The sequence below is a fragment of the Corapipo altera genome, unplaced genomic scaffold (assembly GCF_003945725.1).
Source record: "Corapipo altera isolate COAL_440 unplaced genomic scaffold, ASM394572v1 0, whole genome shotgun sequence".
Lineage (NCBI taxonomy): Eukaryota > Metazoa > Chordata > Aves > Passeriformes > Pipridae > Corapipo > Corapipo altera.
In genome coordinates, this window is record NW_020884872.1 from 73523200 (window position 1) to 73547540 (window position 24341).

At 43.3% G+C, this 24341-nt stretch overlaps 3 protein-coding genes across 5 annotated transcripts; 1 reads left to right on the forward strand and 2 right to left on the reverse strand.

The window, feature by feature from the left end:
* Positions 1–530: 530 nt before the first annotated feature.
* On the reverse strand, positions 531–2097 carry MRPL57 (mitochondrial ribosomal protein L57). The gene is made up of 2 exons (XM_027652557.1): positions 2030–2097; positions 531–1014 (listed from the first exon to the last, which is right to left on the reverse strand). The coding sequence occupies exon 2, from the start codon at positions 1007–1009 to the stop codon at positions 698–700; it is 312 nt and encodes a 103-aa protein (XP_027508358.1). The 5' UTR covers positions 1010–1014; positions 2030–2097; the 3' UTR covers positions 531–697.
* Positions 2098–2142: 45 nt separating this feature from the next.
* Positions 2143–13131, forward strand: SKA3 (spindle and kinetochore associated complex subunit 3). Of its 3 annotated transcripts, none has more exons than XM_027652499.1 (9): positions 2143–2352; positions 3804–3868; positions 4782–4947; positions 6898–7312; positions 9024–9124; positions 9904–10094; positions 10300–10509; positions 10645–10763; positions 11615–13131. In XM_027652499.1, the coding sequence occupies exons 1-9, from the start codon at positions 2145–2147 to the stop codon at positions 11646–11648; spliced, it is 1509 nt and encodes a 502-aa protein (XP_027508300.1). In that variant the 5' UTR covers positions 2143–2144; the 3' UTR covers positions 11649–13131. The 3 variants fall into 3 exon arrangements, with proteins under 3 accessions (XP_027508300.1, XP_027508286.1, XP_027508294.1); XM_027652485.1 differs by having other exon boundaries at positions 2158–2352; positions 10297–10509; XM_027652493.1 differs by having other exon boundaries at positions 2158–2352; positions 6901–7312; positions 10297–10509.
* A 7574-nt stretch (positions 13132–20705) lies between these two features.
* On the reverse strand, positions 20706–23998 carry SAP18 (Sin3A associated protein 18). The gene is made up of 4 exons (XM_027652545.1): positions 23879–23998; positions 23523–23632; positions 21861–21983; positions 20706–21192 (listed from the first exon to the last, which is right to left on the reverse strand). Exons 1-4 carry the CDS (start codon positions 23990–23992, stop codon positions 21036–21038), a joined length of 504 nt encoding a protein of 167 aa, XP_027508346.1. The 5' UTR covers positions 23993–23998; the 3' UTR covers positions 20706–21035.
* Between the last annotated feature and the right edge of the window lie 343 nt (positions 23999–24341).

Sequence of the window (24341 nt, forward strand, 5' to 3'; positions counted from 1 at the left end):
CAGTCACTCAAACAGAAAGCAGCCATGTTCCTTTTTGATCAGAAACAATCTGTGTAAAAAGGCAGCAACACCCAAGTTGACACTGACGTGACACCGACACTGGCATTTAAATTAAACAATTCTTTCCATAAAGCTTTTAAAAAAGGGAACGTTTTATAATATCCCATGAGTTTCAGCCTCCTACCCCACCTCTGTAACTCTAGTTCACCCTGGTCCTTGCATGCCTGATGGCAATTGCCATCAGTTGTGTCTCAAGTGCTGCTGTACACAGAAGAATCCCTTTCAGAAGGGGGAGCTACCAGCAAGAATTATCTGGCCAGTGGCAGCAGAGAATCCCCTTCAACACAGCAGGTGTGTTCTCTAGGCTTTCAGAAGGAAATTAGTGATGCTATAAACCTAGGTTATATATAAATCTTTACCACTGCACCTGGTAACTCGCTGTTTTGAGCCCTGAAGAACAGAGGACAGGCAGATGGTAGAGAGTCACACAAAGAACTGTCCTTTTCTAAGAAGACAATAATAACAAAATATACAGTGTTCCACAGGACTACTTTTAATGAAGCATTCTGTACACTGTAGCAAAGTCTTACTTCTCATCCACCCTAATTACACTGAATTACAAAACCACCATAATAGGTACACGGGCAGATCCCATGGCAGTGTATGACATATGCCAAATATAAATATGCTGTGTTATTCAGCACGTCCACTTTTTTGTCACATTCAAGTGGTTTAAATGATCACTGATGTATCTGTGCTCAGGAAACTTGGCTTGTTTCAGGCGTTTGAAAGCTTCCCACTTGGCACGTCTGTGTTCCGTGTTGTGTTTGTACTCCTGCTCCCGGGTCAGGTAAGGCCGGCTCAGCCAATATTCATTCTCTGCTTCAATTTCCAGTCTTCGGACCATTGCTTGCATCATTGAAAGGGTAACCTGTCTTGGTCGCCTGTACTTCCCAATCCACTGGTGTCCAGGAATTCTCTTTCGGAGTAATACCGTTGTTAAAAACATTGCGCCTCAAAACATAAACACAAACATCAAATACTCATTACCTTAGGAACAAAAGTAAAAGTTTGACAAGAAAAATTAAAAGCTCTGAACACTCTCCACTGCTTTTTAGCTGGTTTGAAGGTTCAAGTTCAGAACCTGATACAACCAACACACACAACAGGCAGCACAACGCCAGACATACTGGAAATTTAAGATTAGAAAAAGGAAACCTGAAATATTTATGTATCTTAAGAATTTATTCAGTTACCCTTACACTGCAATTAAAGCATATCCCCCACAGATTATTTAAGAGAAATCCAGCCCCGAGGTACTCCAGAACAAAGGGTTCCCTTCATTCATGCCCTTTTCGAATAGCTAACTGCACTGTCAAAACGAATTATTTCTAGGTCTGTCCTCTGGATCCAAACCTGGCGTTTCCTCAGTATTAGCTTCTGAACCACAGTCTCTCCATAAACTTAATAGTATTCAATCACCTAGTTTTGTATTCTGACTGGGGGAAATCTGGTCAGTAGAGAAAAAGAACAGTCTGTATCAGACCGACTGGCGAACATGGAAAGCACCAAGACTGACACGATACACGGGGTGCAGCAGAGGCAAGAGAGGCCGAGTTACATTTAGACTTTACAGACGTGCTCTTCATTAACCTGTCTTAGTCCTAAACACGCCTCCCAGGTCTCTTATTACACTGTACTCCATGAACTCGTATCACAGAATATTCTGAGTTGGGAGGGACCCACAACGATCACTGAAACCAGCTCTTCGCCCTGCTCAGGACATCCCCAAGAATCACACCATGTGCCTGAGAGCGTTATCCAAACGCTTCCTGAACTGTCAGTCTTGGGTGCTGTGACTGCGGAAGACAGACGAGCACTTTACACGGCACAATCCAGCAATGGCGCAGAGAGAAGCCACCCTCCCCCGTTCCCCCGGTGCGGACGTGGCCCGATTGAGAAGCGAAACCGCGGGGCTCCGCGGGGGCAGCGCTGCCCCGGGCCCTGTTCCCAGCCCGCCCTCACTCACCTGGAGGCTCCGGCAGCTCCGGCCCCGCGGCGGGAACCAAGATGGCGGCAGGCGGGCGGCGGGCGGGGCGCGGCTCTCGCGAGGCGCTCGCGGGGGGCGGGGCCCGGGCACGCCAATGGGGCGCGCGCTGGCGGCAGTTCGAAGCCTTTTCGCGGCGCGCGCGGCCTGGCCCGGCTCCCTCAGGGACGGCCCGGCCCGGGACCTGCGGAGCTCCCCCGCCATGGACGTGTCCAGGGCCTTCTTCAGCAAGCTGCGGGGCCTGGCCGTCACGCTGGAGAAGGAAGTTAAGCAGCTGAAGGAGGCCGTGCGCAGTGAGGACGCGGGTAAGCGCAGCCCGTGGTGACGGGCGGTACCGCCTGGGACCGGTGGCCCTGCAGGAGTTCCTCCGGATTCCTTCCTCGACTTGCGTTCCCGCCTGCCATTGTGCCCCTGTGCTCCTCTGGTGGGTGCGGGGATGAGCCTGGGAATAGCTCGGGAAGGAATCGTTTGGGCTCCTGCCCACGTTGATATGTTTCTGAGCTCCTTCGCGGCTGCTGTGGTGGTTTAGCCCCAGCCAGCAACCAAAGACCGCACAGCCGCTTGTTCCCTTCCCCACCAGCGGGATCGGGGAGAAAATCGGAAGGGTAAAAGCCAGAAAACTCGTGGGTTGAGATAAAGATAGTTTAATAGGGAAAAAAAAAGCCGCGCACACAAACAGAACAAAGCAAGTAATTAATTCACTGCTCCCCATGGTCAGGCAGCTGTTAAGCCATCCCCAGGAGAGCAGGGCCCATCGTGCATAACGCTGGCTTGGGAAGACAAACACCATCTCTGCAAACGTCCCCCCCGTCCTCCTCTTCCCCCAGCTTTATATACTGAACATGATGTCACACCGTCTGGAATATCCCTTTGGTCAACTGGGGTCACCTGACCCGGCAGTTTCACCTCCCAGCTTCCCACGCACCCCCAGCCTCCTCACCAGCACGGCAGTAGGAAAAGCAGAAAAGGCTTTGGCTCTGTGCAAGCCTTGCTCAGCCATAGCAAAATCATCTCTATATTGTCAGCTCTGTGTTCAGCACAAATCCAAAACAGCCCCATACCAGCCACTGCAAAGAAAATTAAGTCTACCCCAGCCAAAACCAGCACAGGTGAGGTTTTTATTGCAGAAAAAAACAGGGTGAACACGACAAAATGGGAATTGTGTTCTTGCGCTTCTTTTCATGGATTGATACAGGAAGTTCCTCCTATAATGTGTAATCTAAACCTGCTCCCTCTTAGTTTGAATCTGTTCCCCCTTGTCCTGTCACTACATGCTCTTGTAAATAGTCTCTCTCCATCTTTCTTGTAGGCTCCCTTCAGGTACTGGAAGGCCACCATTAGGTCACCCCTAAACCTTCTCTTCTCCAGGCTGAACAATCCCAATTCTCTAGGCCTTTCCTCCTAGGAGAGGTGCTCCATCCTTCCAGTCATCTTGGTGGCCTCCTCTGGACTTGCTCCAACAGGTTGATGTCTCTCCTGTGCTGAGGACCCCAGAGCTGGATGCAATGCTTGAGGTGGAGTGTCACCAGAGGAGAGGGGCAGAATCCCCTCCCTCGCTCTGCTGGCCACACTGCTTTTGGTGCAGCCCAGGACAAGTTGCCTTTCGGGGCTGCAAGTGCACATGGATGGGTCATGTCCAGTCTCTCATCCACTAATACAGGAGATTGCATTCTGATGTAGAATGTACTTGCATGCTAAAACACTAATGCACTCTTTTTATTTTCCAAACCTTTTTATGTGAACATGCATATCAAAGACTCTGAAGATGAATCTTCAGCAAGGGTCTTGCATGACCTTCATTGTGAAATCGAAACTCTGAAGGTAACGCCTTAACTCATTTCCTTCTTGAAAAATTGTGGAAGTGTGTGTGTGTGGGGGGGGGGTGTTTTCCATAAATGTATAGTTCTGTTTTGATCAATAAGCCACAATTCTACTTTGTTATTCAGCAGTTATGACCCTTGTTTTCACTCACCTCCAATTCCTCATAATGGCTGTGGATATCGGGGTAATGCCCAAAAACCTGTGGGTGACCCAAAGTAGTTTAACAGTGTTGATTAGTTTTGCAGCCACTATTGTCACTCAGGTTGTCAGGGGACAAAGGTAACAGGGAAGTCGTAGCTGTGCCAAGGTGTAAGTATGAAAAGGATTCAGGAGTAGAAGGTCCCAGTAGAAGAGGTAAGCTTGCTTCTGTTCAATGACTGGCCCTTAGAATAAAGTCAGTCTTCACAGAAGTGTCAGTACCTTCAGCCATTCAGTTAAACTTGTCAAGAATGTTCTCTGTTTCTTAAACAGAAGTAGGAAAAATGGGTTATAGAAATGAGAAAGTGTAGAAATAATTGAGGGTTAAGCTAGGATATAAGCTCGAGGTTCACCTTTTACTCTACACTAATTCTTTGTACATGTGGAGTAGAAGTCCAGACTAATTGCTGTCATCTCATATTTTTGTGGAGTAAAAACATATTTTTGTTTGCAAAGTGAACTGTCATGCTGTGAACCGTCATCATAATTTAACTTTTCTAAGTTTTTATATACTCATGGCCTATATATTCCTGATATTCTGTAGGTGTGTATATATACTGATAGTTTTCAGGTATAGATAAGACCTAAATTAGCTGCTTCGTCTGAATTGCAGTTGAATATTTACTCCCAAAACGCTCCATGTCTAAACAACTACCATGTGGTGATTTGAAAACCAGTATTTCTCTTTTTTCGTTTCCCCTCTCTGCCCCCAAAGGAACACGTTAATGCCAGTTTTGGTAAGAGTTGCTCTGAAAACCAAGCAGTTCATGAGTTTATGAAGGCACATGAAATATTGGTGCAAAGAAATGCAGCAGATCTTGGAAAAATAAGAGAGCTGTTCCAGAAGTATGGCTACAAACCACCTGTCAAAGACTCTATAGGTAATATTTCTTGGCAATACAGAATGTGAAGAAAAATATAATTTTATAAAACGTTTCTCTTTAGCTATGTGTATATTTCTATTAATTAAGAGATCAAGTACATCTATATTATTTGCTTTATAATAATATTCAGAGGGTAAAAGATTTTGTTGTGATTGGTGCCATGAGAATAATTCAAAACACATACACTTGGAGTTAGATCTCCTGGCATGGTTTTATGGTAGTATGTGTTGGTTGTTTTATTTTTTCAGTAATAATTATATTCAGAAAACATGCTAGCAAGACTGGTTTCATAACGCAGAGAATTACGCTGCTTCAGCTTCTCACACTTGAGAAAGTATTGTAGATGCACCTCAGTTGGTTCACAATCATAAGTGAGGGTTCTATTAATTTAAATCACCACAGAGAAAATCTTAAAACAATGTACTCTTCAGCACAAATGAGACAGTAGAATTATGTACAGGGATTAGGTGACATGTGACAAGCAGGAGTGGCTTGATCATTGGAGGGGAGGGAGATCCTTAATCCAGTAAGAAAATGCACACACACCTGTCTGAAAAATCCAGGTGTGCCAAATGAGTTTAAAATACTACAGCTGTCAGTATGACACATACCTCTTTGAGTATCAAGGGCCCAGTCAGCTTTCAAAAAGCCTTTGGCAGGGCACACCTTCACCTTCTCTCAGCATTATCCCACCATTACAAAACAAAATTGTGGCCATGGACCATATTGTTGTACGAGTTAAGCTACTACAGCTGTTTTACAAAGATAGGGCAGAAGGCTCCGATTGTTATAGTACCTTTGTTCCTCTACTCTCTCTACCTTTAAATAGCTCCAGACAGAGCTACAAGGTTAATTTATTTTTTAAGATGTATTTTTAAGCTAAGTGCATCTGAATACACGATATCAATGCACATAGAAAGGTATATTACTTTAAATAGCCTCCCTCCCCTTACCCACTTCACAGAATCAGTTAGGCTGAAAAAGACCTGAAATCATCGAGTCCAACTTATGACCAAATACCATCATGTCAACTCTACCATGGCACTAAGTGCCATATCCAGTCTTTTCTTAAACACCTCCAGGGACAGTAACTCCACCACCTCCCTGGGCAGTCCATTCCAATGTCTAATCACCCTTTCTGTGAAGAAGTTCTTCCTAATGTCCAACCTAAACCTCCCCTGGCACAGCTTAAGACTGTGTCTTCTCATCCTGTCACTTGTTACCTGGGAGAAGAGACCAACCCCCAGCTGGCTACAACCTCCTTTCAGGTACTTGCAGAGAGCGATAAGGTCCCCCTGAGCCTCTTCTTCTCCAGGCTAAACAACCCCAGCTCCCTCAGCTTCTCCTCATAGGACTTGTTCTCCAAACACTTTCCCAGCTTCATTGTCCTTCATTTATTATATCATGCAGAAATTCATTAATGTTTTGGGGTGTTTCAGTTTATCTAACTCCAAAAATGTACAAGTTACACATTTACATATTTTTGCAGTGGACTCTTGTTATCCAAAAAGCTATCTTCTTTCACAAGTTTTTAGTTGCTGCTTCATAACCTTTCTTCAATACTGATTATCTGAAGAAGAAGCATTCTAGTACTGTGCACCCTTTGCTCTTTCCCCAAAAACATTATCATCTCCATGCAGGAAGATGAATTCTATGAAAAATACTCTTGTGTAAAAATCTTTCAATTTCATCTTTCTTAGAAATAATATTTATCAGCAGAGTGAAATTCAGTAAATGTGTGACTTATATTATAAATATAGCTTAGCCTGATACGAGGTTTTGATATGTGTTGCAGTATCAGGTTCAGTCCTTTAAAACAAATGAAGGAATCTATTTTTTACAATAATAAATGAAAAATTTTGAATACTGGGGAATTGTCCCAATTTATTTTATAAATCTTAGAACAGAAATTCTAACATAATTTTTTTCACTTCTTTTCTTAAAAAGAAGAAGAGGAAGGAGTTAACGGTGAATCAACAGTGTCTGCCCAGAATAAATCTGATGAAGAAAAAGCAAATGATCTTCCTGCTTGTACTGAGAAGCCACTGTTGCCCAAAACCCTACTGCGTAGCCCCCAGCTTTCTGATTTTGGGCTTTCACAATATGCTTTCTCCAGGCCTTGGAGTGCAGTGAAAACACAGAACACAACAAATGCATATCAACAACAGTCAAAGAATGAGACTCCACTGAAAATACAAACCCCCCGTACTTTGCCCAGAACACCAAAATGTAAGCTGAAGATGGATGGGTTTGAGTTTGCAACACCAAAACTTGAACACTTTGGCATTAGTGAACATACCATGTGTATGAATGAAGATTATACGACGTCACTTATTCATAAAACTGCTCAGACAATCAAAAAGTAAGTACGTTACTGAAGTTCAGATTGTTCCTCTACTGAATTAGGTGTACTAATTTCTTTCTGCTGTTGCCCTCCTCTTTGTCTTCAAGCAGGTGATAGGGTGATATCGACCAGCTGGTTGGTCCTATGTCTTTATTCAACTCTCTACATGTCTTTTCACATTCCCTGCAATGCAAACAGTGCCAAATGCTGCCATGAAATGCATCTGATATGCTCCTTCCCTTGACTGCACCACGATAAGAATCTTCCATACACAATGTATTTACAAAGGGAAAACACGCAGTATGTTTGTTTGGGATCTTTTGCTTTCCTTAACCGTGGGTTCAGCTCTGGGGATGTGTTGTCTGCACAGCCAATTGAAAGGTTTCAGAAGCTTTAGGAATATAAACACAGTAAACAACTTGCAAAGCACTCAGTAAAATGCCTCACTGTAGAAGCACTGTGTTGTCTCTTACATAAGCCCCACCTTCAAACAGTTTGCTGGTTTTGCTCCAGTCTTCTCTTGAAAAGACATCTCCGGATTTTCAGTGTTCTAATTATGAAGAAAAAAATTGCAGCAGTGAGGTAGAAAACATCTTAGCAGTATAACTATTTTTCTATACTTTCGAGGTAAGGTAAAAGTAGTCAATAGGTCATGCTTTTATAATTAGTATTAGCAACATGTTCAATTTTAAAAGCTGACAGTAGCTAAATATTTGATATTTAGAGAAATCGCTCAAAAAACAAGAATTGTATTCATGAAAACCACTTTAAAAATTCTACTTATCATTCTTATTGTAGAAACTAAAAATGAGATGGTTTCAGGTATCTATAATACTTCCAGGCAAAACTGACTTCAAAAGTTACTTTTTTTTTTAACCCAAAGTTTGAGACATATTCATCTAAGTAAAATATACAAAATGGTTTGTTGGGTTTTTTTTAAGCTTAGGCATTTTGTAGAGAAGCTCTAAATTTGGTTCCCATAGCTAACTTTTTAAACACTTAAAATCATTTTCTTATAGACACACTTTTGCATATAGTTTAGGTAAGCTTCCACTTTTTGCCTGGTTATATGCCTCTTAACTGCATATGTCATTCTTCTGCTAGAATATCTTGGATATGAAAAAGTAATTTTAAAAATTTCAGTTTCCAATATTGTAGAATTGATATTAAATGACTTTTCACTCTGAAGTTGCTACATTTTCTTTTAAAATAATTTTGGCATTTCTTCTTTTAAATAGTTATGTAAATATTATAATTACTCTAAAGCTCTGTAGTATTTGATTAAGATAAGTAATCTTATTCAAACTTAAAAATTCATTTAAAAATCTTTTAATGTTCACAATACTCTTATTAGTTTTAAAGCAGCAACGATTTCCTCTTGTTGCTTAGAATTTTGTAGGTAACAGGCTGTACACCTAACACAGAATTGGTCATCTGGGACATCTGTCCTACCCTGGACATCTTTTTGTTTGGTTGATTTGGGTTTGGTTTCTTCCTAATGCCTCAGACTGAAATCTCAGAGTATTTGATAATTTGTGGCTGGACTGAACATTTGCATACTACAAATTGCTGCAGTAGAATCATAGATGAAAAAACAATCTTTGAGAAAATTAATTTTTGACTTTCATGTTGATGAATGAATACTAGAAACGTGATCAGGCTGACAGTATTCCTTCAGTTGTGACTTCTTCATAATATTTGAGAGCTAATTGAGGGGTTTCGTTTTCAGGTTGGTTAAAATAGATGATAATGGAGGGGATGTGCCAGAAATGACAGCCAGGGAAATCACGGTTACTTCTGTGCCAAAATCAAATGTGAGAGCTGAAAATGGTAAGTTAAAAATACATGAAATAAATATACATATGCACTTTTTTAGAGGATGCATGTGTAAATGCATTATAGACACATGGTAAACTTCAATTGTGTTTCAGATTAAATATAGTTAATTCAGGCCTAGTCATTGTAGGAGTACTAATGTCTAAAAAATGAAATGTTGATGGCTTCTGTGGGAAAGTTTCTCACTTCAGTATAAATCTTTCCTCATTCTTCTCATATCCAGCTGGAATTATACAGAGGAATTAATCATTTTGTAACTGCAGCTTATCCTTATTTGAAATAAAAATACTGTTTTCCCAACTTAGCCTTTTTTTTTTCTGAGAATACCTGTAAGATCTCTTTAAAGACAGGAAAGAAACCACTTTGAGAGAGGCTAGTGAGATAGTAATTTAGGTCTTTCAACAGTAATGACAAAGAGCGAACTTCTTTGAGAGGAGAAATATGTTCTTTTAAAAATCTGTGAGAATCTTGGGACAAACAGTGGCAATTGGATACATGAGAAGGTAATGCGATGCCGATTTAAGCTGAGCTTCTTCAGTTACATTCAGTAATGGGACTAGAATGATTACCTTTTTTTTGGCATTTGCTGCTTTTAAGGAGTACTGTAATTTGGATGGATCAAACAAAAAAATATCAGCTAAAATGATACAGGCATTTTAGAAGATGCAAATCTGTAAAAAGCTTAGACTTAGAAATTAAGCTGGAACTGGTAATATTTATATATGTGTGTGTGTTTATGTATGTATTTTTATTTATATTTTACTCACTCTTAGTATCAGCAGCTGACTGGATGGCTTCTCCTATGGTAGTTGTGTTCTGTACTCCTGATGTGAAGGTCTCTTCCAAAACAAACAGAACAGTATTACCAAGGTCACCAGAGACAATGGAACTGCCTCTTCCCAGTCATACAGGAACACCACAGTGTCCAAATTTTCAAACAGGCTGGCTAAAAAAAGAAGCTAAGGTAGTAAATAGAAACTATGTCCATTTTCACACACTTTGCCATAAGCAGTTTTTAAAAGGTTCATTTGGGATTCTTTTCCAAAACTGTTTTTTCTTCTGTAACTGTAGAAGTTCTTTGTGATGGTAATTTTTTAAGAATATTTACTAAATACTTCAGCTAACATAAGTAAATTAACTGAAGACATTTAATACCTCTTTTGCAGCAGCAGGTAAAGCCAGAGGGAAAGATTGAGTCAGTGACAAAGAGTGATGCAAAAGAGAAACAGTACAAAGATAGCGTTCCTTTTGCTGTGAGCCCTGATGCGTATCTTAAACATCTGGGAGACCCTTCTCCTCCCACAATAAAACACTATGACCAGTTACTCGATACTCCTCCACCTCCAGAAATAACAAGGATACCAGATGATGTTCTACAGGTCAGCTAATAAACTTTTTTCCTAAATAATTTTAATATCAAAATAGTAAAACTAAAAGTGCTTTGTTCTGTATGTAATCCATCTGTTTTGAGTTCTTAGATAATTCTTTTTAATCCCATTTAATGTTTCCTGTAGATTCTGTCCAAATACAATCATAAGGTAGGCTCTTCTAAAGCCAAGGAAATGGAGATCAAGGCAGGAAATACTACGAAATGTGAGAATGATTCCACTGATTACAGCAACAAAGAGAACAGGTATGATTGCATTTTACAGATTTGGTTGCATAGTTTAATTTGTAGGAGCTACAAAGATGCTTTAATGCATTTAGAAATCAATGCAGCTGCTTGCTCTTCAGCTACCAGAATAGCTCTTGCTTCTGTGACTAAATAACTGGATTTTGGGATGGTATCTGACTGCCTGTTTGTAAAGAACAAATATTATAGTTGATTGTGTGTTTGAATCTTCACAACTTAAAAAAAAAAAAAAAGGAAGGTAGCGTTTTACTGGTTTATCTGTATTTATATTTTACTTGGTGGCTATCAAAGCACCAGCAAATGCTTTCTTCTGAATAAATTTAGGCAATAAAACTAAGAAAATTGGAGAAAAGCACACAAGTGAGAACTGATTTCACAGTTTTGGCAAAGACAAAAATTTTTGAAATGCAAGGCTACAACAAGTATGACTAATCTTTGAACAATGGAACAATAGCTTTATAAAGAACAACACCAATTTGAATAAAAAGAAGTTTTTATGACAACTTTATCAAGTGTAGATATTCCTGATTGAATGTAATATATATTATGCTTGTTGATTATCTGTTAAACTTGGAGCCTGTACGGATTATTTAGGTAAGAGGTAAAAGGAACATGTATGGAGTCAAATAATAATCACAACAAAGCAGAGTGAAACTGATACAATTTGGTATCTTGCTATACTTGGGAGTTGGAATCCATTTGATTAGTCAAATAGAGCAAAGCTCTCACTTTAGCTGACTCTCTTTTTTTTGTTATCAAGATAAAAAAGACAAGTTTTCAATATTTGTGTCTTCTGCTAATTCAAAATATGATTGAAATAAGCTCATGAACTCATCTGGATATATTTGCAGAGGATATCATGGAGTTTTCAAGCCAAACATCTGAAATCAAGCTGAAGACTGCATTGAGACTGTTTCATGTTTGTGGATCTTATCACTGAATCATAACAAGTTCAAAAAGCAAAAGGAAATACTGGTGGGAAGAAAGAGCCCAAAAAAGCTTTTTTAAATGAAGAAAAATTCTTTATCCACTATGTGGATAAACTTGTTTGAAATAACAACTTGTGCTTAATTTCCTACTGACATTATTGGCAAAATGTTTTGAGGGTTTTTAAATATATTATGCTTCAAAGAGGAATGGAGAACGAGGTAGTACTTCAGTTGTTTATTGTGTAGGCTTGCATTGCAGTAGGCTGTAGATAGAGCAGTTGGGTTGTCATAAAGGGGAAGTCCAGTGTATTGCCCCAAAAAGTGGGTATCTCTGGCTCTTCTTGTGACACTGTACATCTTTTCAGGGCTGAGTTTGAAGTCTAGTACAACAGTACTGGGTATCTTCAACAGACCTAAGTCTTTTTTTGTTGGAAGAGTAGCTCATGCTTTACTGTTTAAAGCACTTCTGTGCTTTTGGTCACTTCTGCAGCACTGAGACCTACATGACACATTCCTGCACCTGGCTCACTGCTACCTCCCTGTCAGAAGGGCATTTCCCACCTGGCTTCTTCCTTAATATACATTGGCACAGTATCAGGTGCTATGCATCTGGTTACTCTGTAGCTCTAGAGGGTGACTCTGGCTCGAACGTGAATTATTTGAAAAGGTATTGTGCAATTGATACTGGTTATATATATCTTCAGCTGCTGGAAGAATTTGCTGGCAGGCATTTGGTGATTGCTTATTCTCCTGCGCTGCTACCATGTGTATTCTCTGAGTGGTGGTGTCACTTCTAAAAGGGCACATGTGCTCCTCTAATAGCAGACCAGGCTTAAGTTCTCAGAGCTGTTTGGCCGTCTTTTGCTATCTAGTAATCATAGTAATTAGGATTTTTTTTCTACCAGCACTTTTACTGTTGTCCACAAGAAACCCCAGTACATATCCTTGTTTGGAGCCAGGTTGCTCTTTCCGGCATCGGCTGTTCTTCTGAATGACTCCAGGACTGCTCTGACCAGTTGTCTTCCTCTTGATGACTGAAATGTTGTCATTTATATGAGGGCAAACATGCAACACGTGAGAGGAGAGACTGTCCCAGGAGATGAGGATAAGTGTATGCTTTTCAGAACTCAGTCTGCATTTTTTTTGAAATCCTCAGTGAAATATGCTAACATCTGGAGATGCCCAGAGGTATTTCTCCACTTGCTTAGACAGACTGCCCTTGTTAAAACTTACCAAGTAAAGGTGCCTTTTTCCTGCTATTGTGGTCATTCTCCAGGATAAGCGTACATCAAATTAACTGGAGGTGATTTTCTGCTAGTTCTGACCTGAGCACACTGTCATTTTAAATGCTAGTTTCTGTTTAAAAATACCTGTGTATTATGTGTCAGTCTGTGAGCTTGATTAAGTTTTGAGTACTAAATAAATGTGTCTCAAATGCTTGGTGGCTGCTCTGAAACACTTCTTTGTTCTACCCAATTCCTTCAGAGAGTGAAGGCCAAACCTGCTTCCAGCATCTTTAAAACCACATGGTGGTATGGATTCTAGTCCTGAATTTCATGGCCTTGGAAAGGTACAAAATATTCTGCTGCAGAGCAAGAGTCTTTCAGCCAGACAGTTTTACCAGCACTAAGCAGGAAGTGTTTCACAGTCTTAATTCTCCCCCCTACAGCACTTCATGGCTACTTTCTTGCCCTGAAGCAAGTCAGATATTCTGAAAGACTCTTTAATGTGAAACGGAACAAGCAGCACTACTGTCCTGGACCTTGCTGTATTCCCCCTACCTGCAACTAACAGAATTCACGGAAGGGCTTATAGAAGTCTTTCCCCTAAACTTGAGAACAATTCAGCACTCTGCTGTCTTTTCTTCCCTCAGGGAACCGTGGAGTTGTACCTAGCAGTGCTGGGCTTCTCACTGTAAGCCACTTGCATCATTCTTCTTGCCTATTAACGTTTTCTGCTATATTTCATAGCTATTTCGTTAACTAATATTAAAAGGATTCAATTAATACTATGAGAAAGAAATTATCTTCAATATGACAATTGAAATCTTAAAATCTTCTGATCTGCTCAAGCTATTATAACATGATACAGGCATGAGACTTTCTGGTATCTGGAAATGAAGTTCTACTAGTTGGTTTTGTTTTTCTTGCCTACAATATTACCCTAATACACATAATATTGTTTGTACTTGTATTTTTTTTTTTTATACGAGGAGCATTGCTCTGAGGTAGATATAATCAGAGCAGCAAAACAAAAGCAAGTTTGAGTTTGTCATGCTTCACTTTTGACAACCTTTTAGGTTTCAGGAAGGCCTAAAGAGTAGTTTGAGTGCTGGGGGTAGGGGAGGGAAATGACAAGTGAAAGCACTTGAACAGGCTGCCCGGAGAGGCTGTGGAATCTTCTTCTCTGGAGGTATTCAAAACCTGCCTGGATGCAATCCTGTGCAACCTGCTGTAGCAGGGAGTGTGGGACTGGATTATCTCCAGAGGTCCCTTCCAACCCCAACCATTCTGTGATTCTGTTGGAAACTTATCTGTATTCCAAATAAGCTGGAGAGAGAAAGTTTACTGGTTTGTTTTTTATGTTCTTGGTTTTTTCCTGCTCAGATCAGTTCTCACACAGGTGGCCGTCTGATATACTGGAACAACCAAGGATCTAGCCATGGGGCTGGAAGAGGGTAAAACTCCAGTTAAGCCAGTGTTGCTGCTGGAGAAAGGCTTGTCCTGCTGCACACTAAAGTAATAACCTGTCAGAGTGGGAATGATGCAAAAGAACTTAAAATTTACATGTTGGCTTGTTGTGGGGGAAATCTCTTAACAGCATTGGCCTGTCGGTAAGTACAGTTTGGATAAACAGTAGCTAAATAAGTAGCAAATGCAGTAGTTTGGTGAGAGACGGTCATCACCTGAAAACAGGCAAAATTGACTCAGTTCTGTGTTGTGCTTTATTTAGTTTAGCTGGGGGCTGCTTCCACTAGAGGCTGTTTCCCCAATTCTTTCGCACATAATCTAGGGGCTGTGCAGTTTTACAGTGGATTTGTTCCATTTGCCAAGACACTGAAAGGCTAACTGATTTTGTTTTCTCTTCTAGTTTGTCCTTCCCAACAGTAATCTCAAGCTCAGCTTCTGCCCATGTGAGTGCTACATCAGATGTAAGGGAAGGGTGAGAATGGGGTCACATCCTCTTGCAGTAGCCAGCTGTCAGGGAAGATTGAATCCAGTGCAAAATTGCACTTCAGTATTTTAAGGACATCGGGGAAGTAAACAAAAAAGCATAGCCTTTAGTTTTCTTTCATTTTCTGTGGTTCTTAATCTTTTTTATTTTTTTTAAGTATATCAAATGTGTCAGCTTAACAGAAGCTTCTCTCCATAATCCCATTTGTTGTCAAAGAATAGTTCTCTCAATAGTTCTGCCAAGGAAGTCGCTTAAGGTGGTCAGTGCTTTTTTATCTGGGAAATACTTTGCCTAAGGTTGAACACAATTATAGCTCTTGCAGTGAAATGAAACTTCCCAGATGGTTGTCAAAGGGATAATTGACAAGCGTTGCTTTCAGTGCTGCCCATTGTGCTTTTATGGATGTTTTTATAAATCACTGGAGCAATAACTACATTCCAGGCTTCCTTGTTTTTTTAAAGTGCCATGGACACTTTAAATTTTCTGTAAAATGTAATATTTGCTTTGTTCCCTCTTTTCACTATTCAGATGTTCCATTACTCCTGGTAGGTAGTTTCATGTGCTCCATCAACAGCTGTAGCTGATTTTCAATCTGCCTTCTGTTTTGGGAGTACCTTGTTGTTTCCCCATGGGACAGTAATACAGAAATTGTGGCATTTATATGGAGCAATGACAACAGCCAGTGGCTGCGCTATGGAATCACAAGTGTGTTAGTCCACAGGAATACAACTTTTTATCAGGAAGATATTGGTTGGTGCTGGCTATATTATCTATCAACTTAAATGTAAAACCTCATGCTGTCCTTACAGTAATACCTAGTACCACAAAGGTTGACATCATTGTAGGGAGCTGACCAGATCCATGAATTTCTTTGATCTTGTTTTGCCTAATTAAAATTGAAGAGTTTTAAGTAGCACAAATGCACATTCATGGGAAATGTCCATGGAAGAAGACGCTGTGTTACATGGGCACTTCTCCTGGGGAGAGACCAAGCAAAGCATAGTTTGCAGAATACCCAACAGGAAGGTGTTCAAATGCTTCCATAGTTTTTGGCACAATGTATTCCTGGCTTAAAGCCCTGTGGCTGTGTTTCCTAACGATTGCTTACGCAATTGTTGTAAGGCAGTCTGCGTGGTCCCACCTTTCTTACCCCAGCTGCAGGTCCCACACCATAGGTTGTCAGTTGTGTCACTGCAGTTGTGGCTGCAGGGGAATCCATTCCCACTTGCCCAACCACCAGGAACTAATTACTGTTTTCCAAGATTAAGTTGTTCATGGACTGTGCACTGACCCGAATCACTGTCTGCCTGCAAAGGTACTGGCAGTTTCTGAGGCATGAGAAGGGAAAGTATGGGGGAGTAGAAGCTGGGACATCCTCCTTCCCTGCCTGGATGAATTGTATCCTGTCGGTCCAGCTGCTCTGGAAAGGTTGCCTAACACTGTTTCTCCATGAGCACTTCAGTGGCAGCTGAAGCAATTCCTCTTCTTCATCCCAGCACCCAACATTTCTTCTCACAAACTCCCCCCTCCCTGGGTCAACTGCTTGGGTGGTTGTGCATAAATTGGGCTGGAAGGAACAGAGCTGCTAGGACAAACCTCGCCCTTGGAAGAGGGCCCTGTAGGTACAGGGGTGGTGTGGTTTGTTCCTGACTGGCGTGGGCTGCTGTGGCGCTGGTAGGATGTATGTGCCTGTGCTTCCCTTCTCCCTTTCTTAGCATAGGCCTCCTGCCCTCCAGTGCAGTGGTTAAGCCAAAGGCAGCAGGAGTGCAGCAAACTTTCCAGCAGGCCCCAGGACAGAAGTCCACACAGCCCCAGCTGAGCAGGCAGGTAGCCGGGGGCTGGTGCGAGACTGCCGCATGCTGGGTGCTGTTCTTCAAATGCCCCACCAACCACTACTGGGGCTCTCCCCTCCTGTCCTCTAAAGCCTAGGCAAGGTGCAGAAACACAGTGTGGAGAACTCACACGTCAGCCAGCACTCAGTGGAGCTCACCCAGAGGCACCCTTGAAGCTGTCACTTGCTGAGTGCACTGGATTTTCTTGCTGAGTGTTGAAGAGGTCAAGTGAGTTTTTGGGCCAGGTTGTCTCTGCTTGAAGCCTGTCAGTTCTGTGAGACTAGAAATACCCCAGGGAGGGTCCCAAACACCCTAGCCCCTCTGAACCCAGTCCTTAGGCATTTTTGGGCCTTGCCCCAGTACACCAGCCAGGCATCTCCTCCTCACCACTGATGTGTCTGTGGCCAGGCACAGCATGGGCTGTGCATGACACCACACGGCTGATTTACAAGGCACACTCCTCAGCAGGAACGGATACTATTTTTTTTTTAAACCCAGCTGATCCGCTGCTGTAATGTCCAGACACAAGGGCTGAGACAACAACAGCAGGTAATTGGATTGCTTTGGTTGTGGTAGGGTGCACCTTAGCTGTTGCATTACTCATAGTAATGTTCTTTGAACATTAGCATAGCTGTTGTCATTCATTTGCTCTGACACAACAGGATTTTGGAGACCTCCTTGTTTTTCCATGCTTTCCATTACAAAAGTAAGAACTTGCTGATAATGCTTAATATTTTCCTACTGCTTCACACCTGTTTCTGCTTTTGACCAGAGTTGTAAAGTAAAATGTAAGTCCCTCCACAACTGCTCCAGTCAGGAGGCAAAAATGGTGCTGGAAGGAGGAGTGTGCTTGATTCTGCCCAGGTTATTGACAAAGTGTGTGAGTTGTCCTCACTCCTTAACTAGGGAGGTAATTAACGCCCATACCAGTTCCTCCACCAGAGACACAGGCAGTCTCTCCCTGAAGCGTCGCAGAAAAACTTTTAAAAGGCTTGTGCTGCCACTGCAGGGAAGGCCAGGGCTGCACCTCTGGGGCTGTAGTGCATTCCTGTACGTATGTACATATGTGTGACTACACCTGTGGTGGAGAGGTGATGAAATCAGAAGGAGACTATGAAAACAGAGTTGGTTTAGGTGGATAAAATGAGGGGGCAAAAAAGTAGTTCTAAGAACCAAGTTTGCTTGGGAAAGCATGGCAGACAGTCCTTCATGACAAGCCAAACCTGGACACACAGGAAATGCACACCAGAAGGAACACAGGAACATGAAGCCCCATCTATGGGAGCAGAGCAGCCTCCAGTAGGTGCTACTGAGGGTAAAAAAGGAGAAATTAGGGGATGTTGCCTTGGTTTCTGTATCTGGGTCCATCTGACTGTGCTGCACCCCACAGGCAGGACATGCAGTGCTTCTCCTGGCCCTGCCGGGGACCCCAGCTCACTGGTCTTGCTGCTGCAGCCAGAGGAGCCAGGGTACACAGGGGCTGGAGACCTGCAGGAGTGGTCCAGATATGCGTCACCAGTTAGAGGCAGAGAAAAATAGCCCTCTGAGGAAGGACAGTGATGGGGTGAGGCCTGGAGGGACACCTGCAAGGGAGGTGAGGTAGGTGTGGTATCCCTGGCAGGGCCTGGGCAGGAGGTGAGAGCTGTCTTGGCTGTTGTTCAGGGGGTTTACCGCTAAGAACTGTCAAAGCCAGGAAACCTTTTTTTTGAAAGCTGTCATCCTTGTTCTTTGTCTTATGCAGCTGGGAGACAAAAAGCTTTGGAAAGGGCGGTTACTGGTGAAAGTGCAGACATGAAACAGAATTGTGTCTGTTATGCCTTTAAGCATCCAAGAAAAAAAAAAGGAAAAAAGTCATCCAGCTGCCTTGATGAGGAACAAAAATTCCTCATCAAATTGCTGCATACAGAGAAAATCATGTGGATTGACAAATCTGGATGTAATGTTGTCTACACCACTTCCTGGGCATACAGGATTACTCATTGTTAATGAATTTTGAGATCATGTTTTTATTTCCCAAAACCATGTTCTACATATTTTGCTCTTTTTAGGGACTTATATCCTTCAATTTTTATATTAGCTTTGAGAGAGACAAACCAAATTCACTGTGAGTGAATTCCTTCCTATGCAGTAGGAGCTCAGCAGGTGACAGCTTTCACTTCCCATTCACTTCTTGCCACATCTGGATGGTTGTACCCTGGTGCTGTCTGTTTTCACAACTGCTGTCGTTGGCCTGGATTGCCTAATGGATTTTTGATGTAGGGAACTCCTAACCTGTACTACACTGAGCTCTCAAGTGTCTTTTCCCATAACAATAGGCACAAAAAAAGTTGAACTCTCTCCACTTCTGCATCACCTTTCTGTGTGAAGTGCAAGTGTTTGAGGGCAAATCTCATTCCTGAGGTGTTTATCCCAAAGCAGCTGAGGAGATCAGCTGAAGTTTATAGATTCTTGGCAGTCAAGGGAAGGTGAACTCCTCACCTAAACAGTCAAGCTGTAGTATTTGCTACTGAAGGCAGTTCTACATGTTCATTTCCTGGTGAATTTGCTTCACTGGCGACCACATATAAAGCCACGAGGTGTTTCTTCTCTGCCAGCTGAGCAGGCACAAGCCTTCACTGGGCCATGTCTCCCATTCCAGCAGCAAAGCCAAGCTGCCTCCCAGAGCAGCTGAGTCACTGACACAGGCTCATTTGCCGCTGTTGCCTTATATAATGACTACATTTCATTTTGAGAATTATCCTTAAATGCAATTAAAGCAAAAACCAGGACCCAAAAATGAGGAAATGTCCATATTCCTACGTACTCCTAATGGCAGGCCTTTGGTGGGAGCTGTACAATTCTGTAATTATGTGCCAGTTACTGCAGTGCTCACCTCATTCATTCAGCAGGACAGAGGATGCCCTGTGGCAATCAGTGAGGCCACTTGGCAGTAGTCTTCACTCTTCTGTCTGTGCAGGTCTGTAAGGTGCCAAACACCGGACAGCTGAGGCAGCAGGCAGGTGTGGCAGGGTTCCCGAACCTGACCAAGCCTGCCCCTGGTGACACAGAAGTCACTGAACTGTTCCTCACAGCAGCAGTATCGTGGAGCACCTCTACCTCACACCAGAGGTGACTGTATCCTGGCAAACCATCCCATCCATCCCAACTCTGGCAACACTAGAGCAACTCCACTGCCACTTCCAGGTGCAGTCCTCTATAAGCAGCATTTATAGTGTATTTCCTTGAGCTCTCTTTAAAAAACTGGGGAACACTTTTCAGTCTTCGGGGGACAGTGACTCAGACACAGGTGATTCTGCGAATGAGAGACATTCATGAAGGCTGAAACTGCAACTCCTTAACTTAGAAGCCAGAGGAGGACAGAAAAGTAAGCCATGGGCAGAACTGAACCTAAAACCCCCAGGCTGTACCACACCAAGGGACTCCTGAGAGAAAAAAAAATAAATACATATAGATCCCAGCTCAAGACACAAAGCACGCCTTGTCCTCAGCAGACAGAACACTTACTTCAGTCTTAGCCTCTGCTCAGGCCTCAAGTAAGGAAGGTGAAGGCTCTAAGGGGCAACTGTGGCTTCTACTCCTGCTCCTGCCTTTCTTTGAGCACACAGGGGCTCAATGTGCAGGAACCAAGTGCCTGGCTCTGCCCAGACCACCTGGATGCTCCTGGTCAGCCGAAGACCAGAGGCACCCGTGTGTCTCAACATCTCCCCCTGCAGGGACAGAAGAAACTGGCAAGCGCCGAGCTAAGAAGCCATGGGCCCCATCCTCCCCATACTGCACTGTTTTGCTGGGAAATGCCCCTTCTTCATCCTGCTCCTTTAAGAACATACCAGGCAACACCACACAGACCCACAGCCCAGTTTCTCCATGGAAAACTGAGACCCCTGAGCTACCCCCTCCTCCATTTTTCAGATTCTAAAATCCAAATGCTAAAACCTCTCAACAACCCCCAGCTTCACTGGTAACTTCTAACACAGAACCATGAGCCTCGATACACCACCACACTACCAAAAGATTAATAACATCAATCTTTATTCCAAACAAGACAGAACTACAGAACACCTGTAATCCTCCTGGTCATATTTTACGGAAGTCTTGAAACATTGGACACACTAATTTACTATTCAAACTGCAACAATCAGGGACAGGATGACAGCGCTGCTAAAAATAAGTGTTTCTACTAAACAAATAAACTAAAAGTTAAGGTTTAAGAGTTAACTTTCCTTTCTGATGCTCTGCTTTGTTTTCAGGTGCTTAGCAACAAAAGCAAAAAAATAAGCCTGCTTTAGAACAGCAAGTAGGAATAAAGAGAATATGTAACCATACAAAGAAGCAATAGTTTAGTAAGGTCTCATGCGGCTTGATGGGGGAGGTGCGCGATTCGGAGGAGTGATCGCTATATCCAGGTAGTCTCCTATCTGGAATTTCTGAGACTGCAATGTCATGGAATCATCTGTGCCCTTGCGGCCCGACATGGTGCTGCCGATCTCCTTCACCCTGTGAGCAGCAGAGGAATGGCAAGTTAGTGATCAGTGGCCGGTCTCTCCAGGTGTCCAAAACAGGAACAGTATTGGCTCACAAACCCCTTCTCACACCACTCTGCACCCTAGGTGACATTTGCTGTGTACACAAGACACTGGGGTTTTTCTCTGCAGAATCATGTGCACCAAGAAAAGCTACACTAAATCCTCTTTCTGACAGGGCAGAAGGTGGGGGAACCTTCTACCCTGTTATTATACTAGCAAGAATCCCTTGCCCCATACAGACGCAGCACAAGACACCACAGATTCCAGAGCAGGGTATATCCACTGGATGCTGACAAAGGTTAGCTCATGCCATTTTGGAAGAGAGTTTGCAACAAGATCATTGCTGTAACTCAGGTGCAAGACCTACCAGGAACAAAGCATTACCTCCAGTTGGAGGTTGGTGTTCTGGCTGGTCGCCAATACAGCGACCAAAGCCTTCAAGCACACGGATCCACTGTTTTGGGAACACATTAACAGGGATGGTCACCAAGCACAATTTAGAGTTTGTGGTGATTGTCATACAGAACTTCAGAAGTTTGGTATATGGGTTCTGAACTTGAAAATCAGTGCTAATGAATAATAATTTACTGCTCTGGTGCCCAAAATCTAGTAGTAACCCAGAGAAGAAATGCCATTTACCTATAGCCAGGCCTCTTGAGATCTGTAAAAACAATTGCAAAATTGAAGTGTGTGCCCTTCTTCCGTGCTTCTGGGTAAACTTCTTTCACTAAGCTGGTCAGCTCTTTCAGAGTTGCATCCATCCTAGATTGAACAAACAAACCAAAGTGCTTCATGTTCTCAAAAGCAACAGTAAAAAAAGCTTCCCAAAACATTTAAGATGGAATCAATGTATTGTGACAACCATATGTTTCCTTGCCTTTGAACACTCAATATCTACACCTGAAAGTGAGATCTGAAACGTCACTGGGAGCCTCTGATTTCGCAACTGCACCACATGAGAAACAACACATTTTGATCAAACAGTCAAGTCTCATGAAGTCACTCTAGTTATTGGTTATAAAACCTGGAGAATTCACTGCCTACTGTACAACACAGCCTAACGCAAATGTAGCTTCTACCTAGTGTCTGATTTACCATGGTATTAAGACAAATCTCTTCACCTCTGTATACATTTCAACATCTGCTTTTCCAGTTCTCTAAGAAGAGCTACCATTTAAACAGCAGGAGTCTATTTATTTTTTAATGCATTAATGCGTTTATACAAGGCACAATGTAAGAGTCTCCTCACCTAAGTTGACATCTATATTCAAATAGTTTATTGAATATTAGTGGAAATGTAAAAGCAGAAAGAAATTAACAGTTTTCCATTTCTGCCCTAGCAGCCAGCACTCCTCTTCCCAGCCTTCAACCAGAGCAGGGATAAAGCTCATTTCTAGAATTTCAAATACAAAGGGACTTAATCATCACAACTAAAGCATCTCTAATTATACAGACTGTACAGTCACTCTGAGCCTCAGGCAACCAAGGGGCAGTGTGCTGACAGACAATGCCCATTCTGACTTCTGCAGATGGCAAACAGCTCAGACACCACCAACAGTCTGGACAGAGTCCATAAATCCCACTTAAAAGTAAATTAGAACTGCAAGCTTTAGTAGCCACAAAAATGGATTTATTCAACTACACGATGCACAAGTTACAACCATGCCAGATACCATGAAAAAAAAAGAAGGTTTAAAAATGAGCATAATTCATTTTCAAAGGCATTCTTCAAAACGCTACAAACAAAACCTAACATGTTTGCAACAGAGACTAAAGCAGTTCTCCAAAATAAATTTGAAAGTATTAAAAAGTAGCTCTCTGTTAAAGCACTGCTACCTGACCATGCAAAAATAATCACATTACTCTGCTCTCAAGACTTAAACCAACAAACCATTCACACATCTGTTCAAGCCTTCTGGGACAACTACTTGTACTGGAAAAACGGGGCTACTGGAACAAAATTTAAGCACTAGGGGAGAACCCCTGCACTGAACAGATGCGTTGTGATAACCAAGGCCACAGCACAAGCCACTGATGTCATGCACCCGTAACTGGGCAATTTAGCCACACTAAGCCTCAGTGTGCAGCCAGGAGCGCTCAGCCCAAGTTGTGCTCCCAAGGACGCCCCTCTCAGCTGCCAAGGCACAGCCAGAACCGCTCTACTCCAGTGGCAGCAAAACCCTCCTCAACGTTTCCTTCTCCGACCGGTGCCCACCCAACTCCCTCCGGCACTCGAGGACCAACCACGTGAAGCCCCGCTCGCCTCGCACCCTCGACGGGTGTGGATCCGGCGTCACTCACCATGTGTAGATCTGCAGCTCGCTGGAGGGCACGTTGCCGCGGGAGAACTCATCCATGCGGTGGTGCCGCCCATTGTTGGTCGTGAACACGCGAAGCAGCAGCGGGCACGTCTGCGGGGCGAGGCGGGCGTGAGGGGCCGCGGGGATGGGGATGAGGGGCCGCGGGGATGGGGATGAGGGGCCGCTCGCCACGCCCGTCCCGCGCCCCGGCCCCCCCGCCCCCCCGCCTCCCCGTCCCGCGGCCTCACGGCGTCGTCAAACCCTCACCACCACCACCCCGCACCACCGGTGCCCACCCCGCCGCGCCCAGGAGCGGCCGGAGAGGCAGCGCGGCACCACCACCCCGAGCCCGGACACCTTCTCCCGGTCGATCGGCTTCTCTGGCTCCTTCTTGATCTCCTCCTGCGTCACCCGCGACTCCACCGCCATCTTGCCCCGCCGCTCCCGGATGTCCTGCCGCGCGCCGCCCATCTCGCGAGAGCAGGGAGGGAGGGGCGGGCCCTGTGGGGCACCGCCCTCAGTCCTTGGTGCGCCTCCCTGGGCGTGAGGGGACAGAGTTAAAGGCGTGTCTCAGGTCCGGGAACAGTGCGATCGACCGCTGTATTTAGCAGTCGAATGAAGTAAATTAGGGGGAGATCATATTTAGAATGTATTTTTTTTCCCCCTAATATTGCATTCAGGAAAAGATCAAGCGCCCAGGCTTCGCATTTACAGTCTTGGTTTTTTCCACGAGTGAGATGATCTTTTAGGTTAAATTTAAGTCTGTGTTTGTGTCTCACAAAATAGATGGGAACATATAACATATATGAAAAAATACATA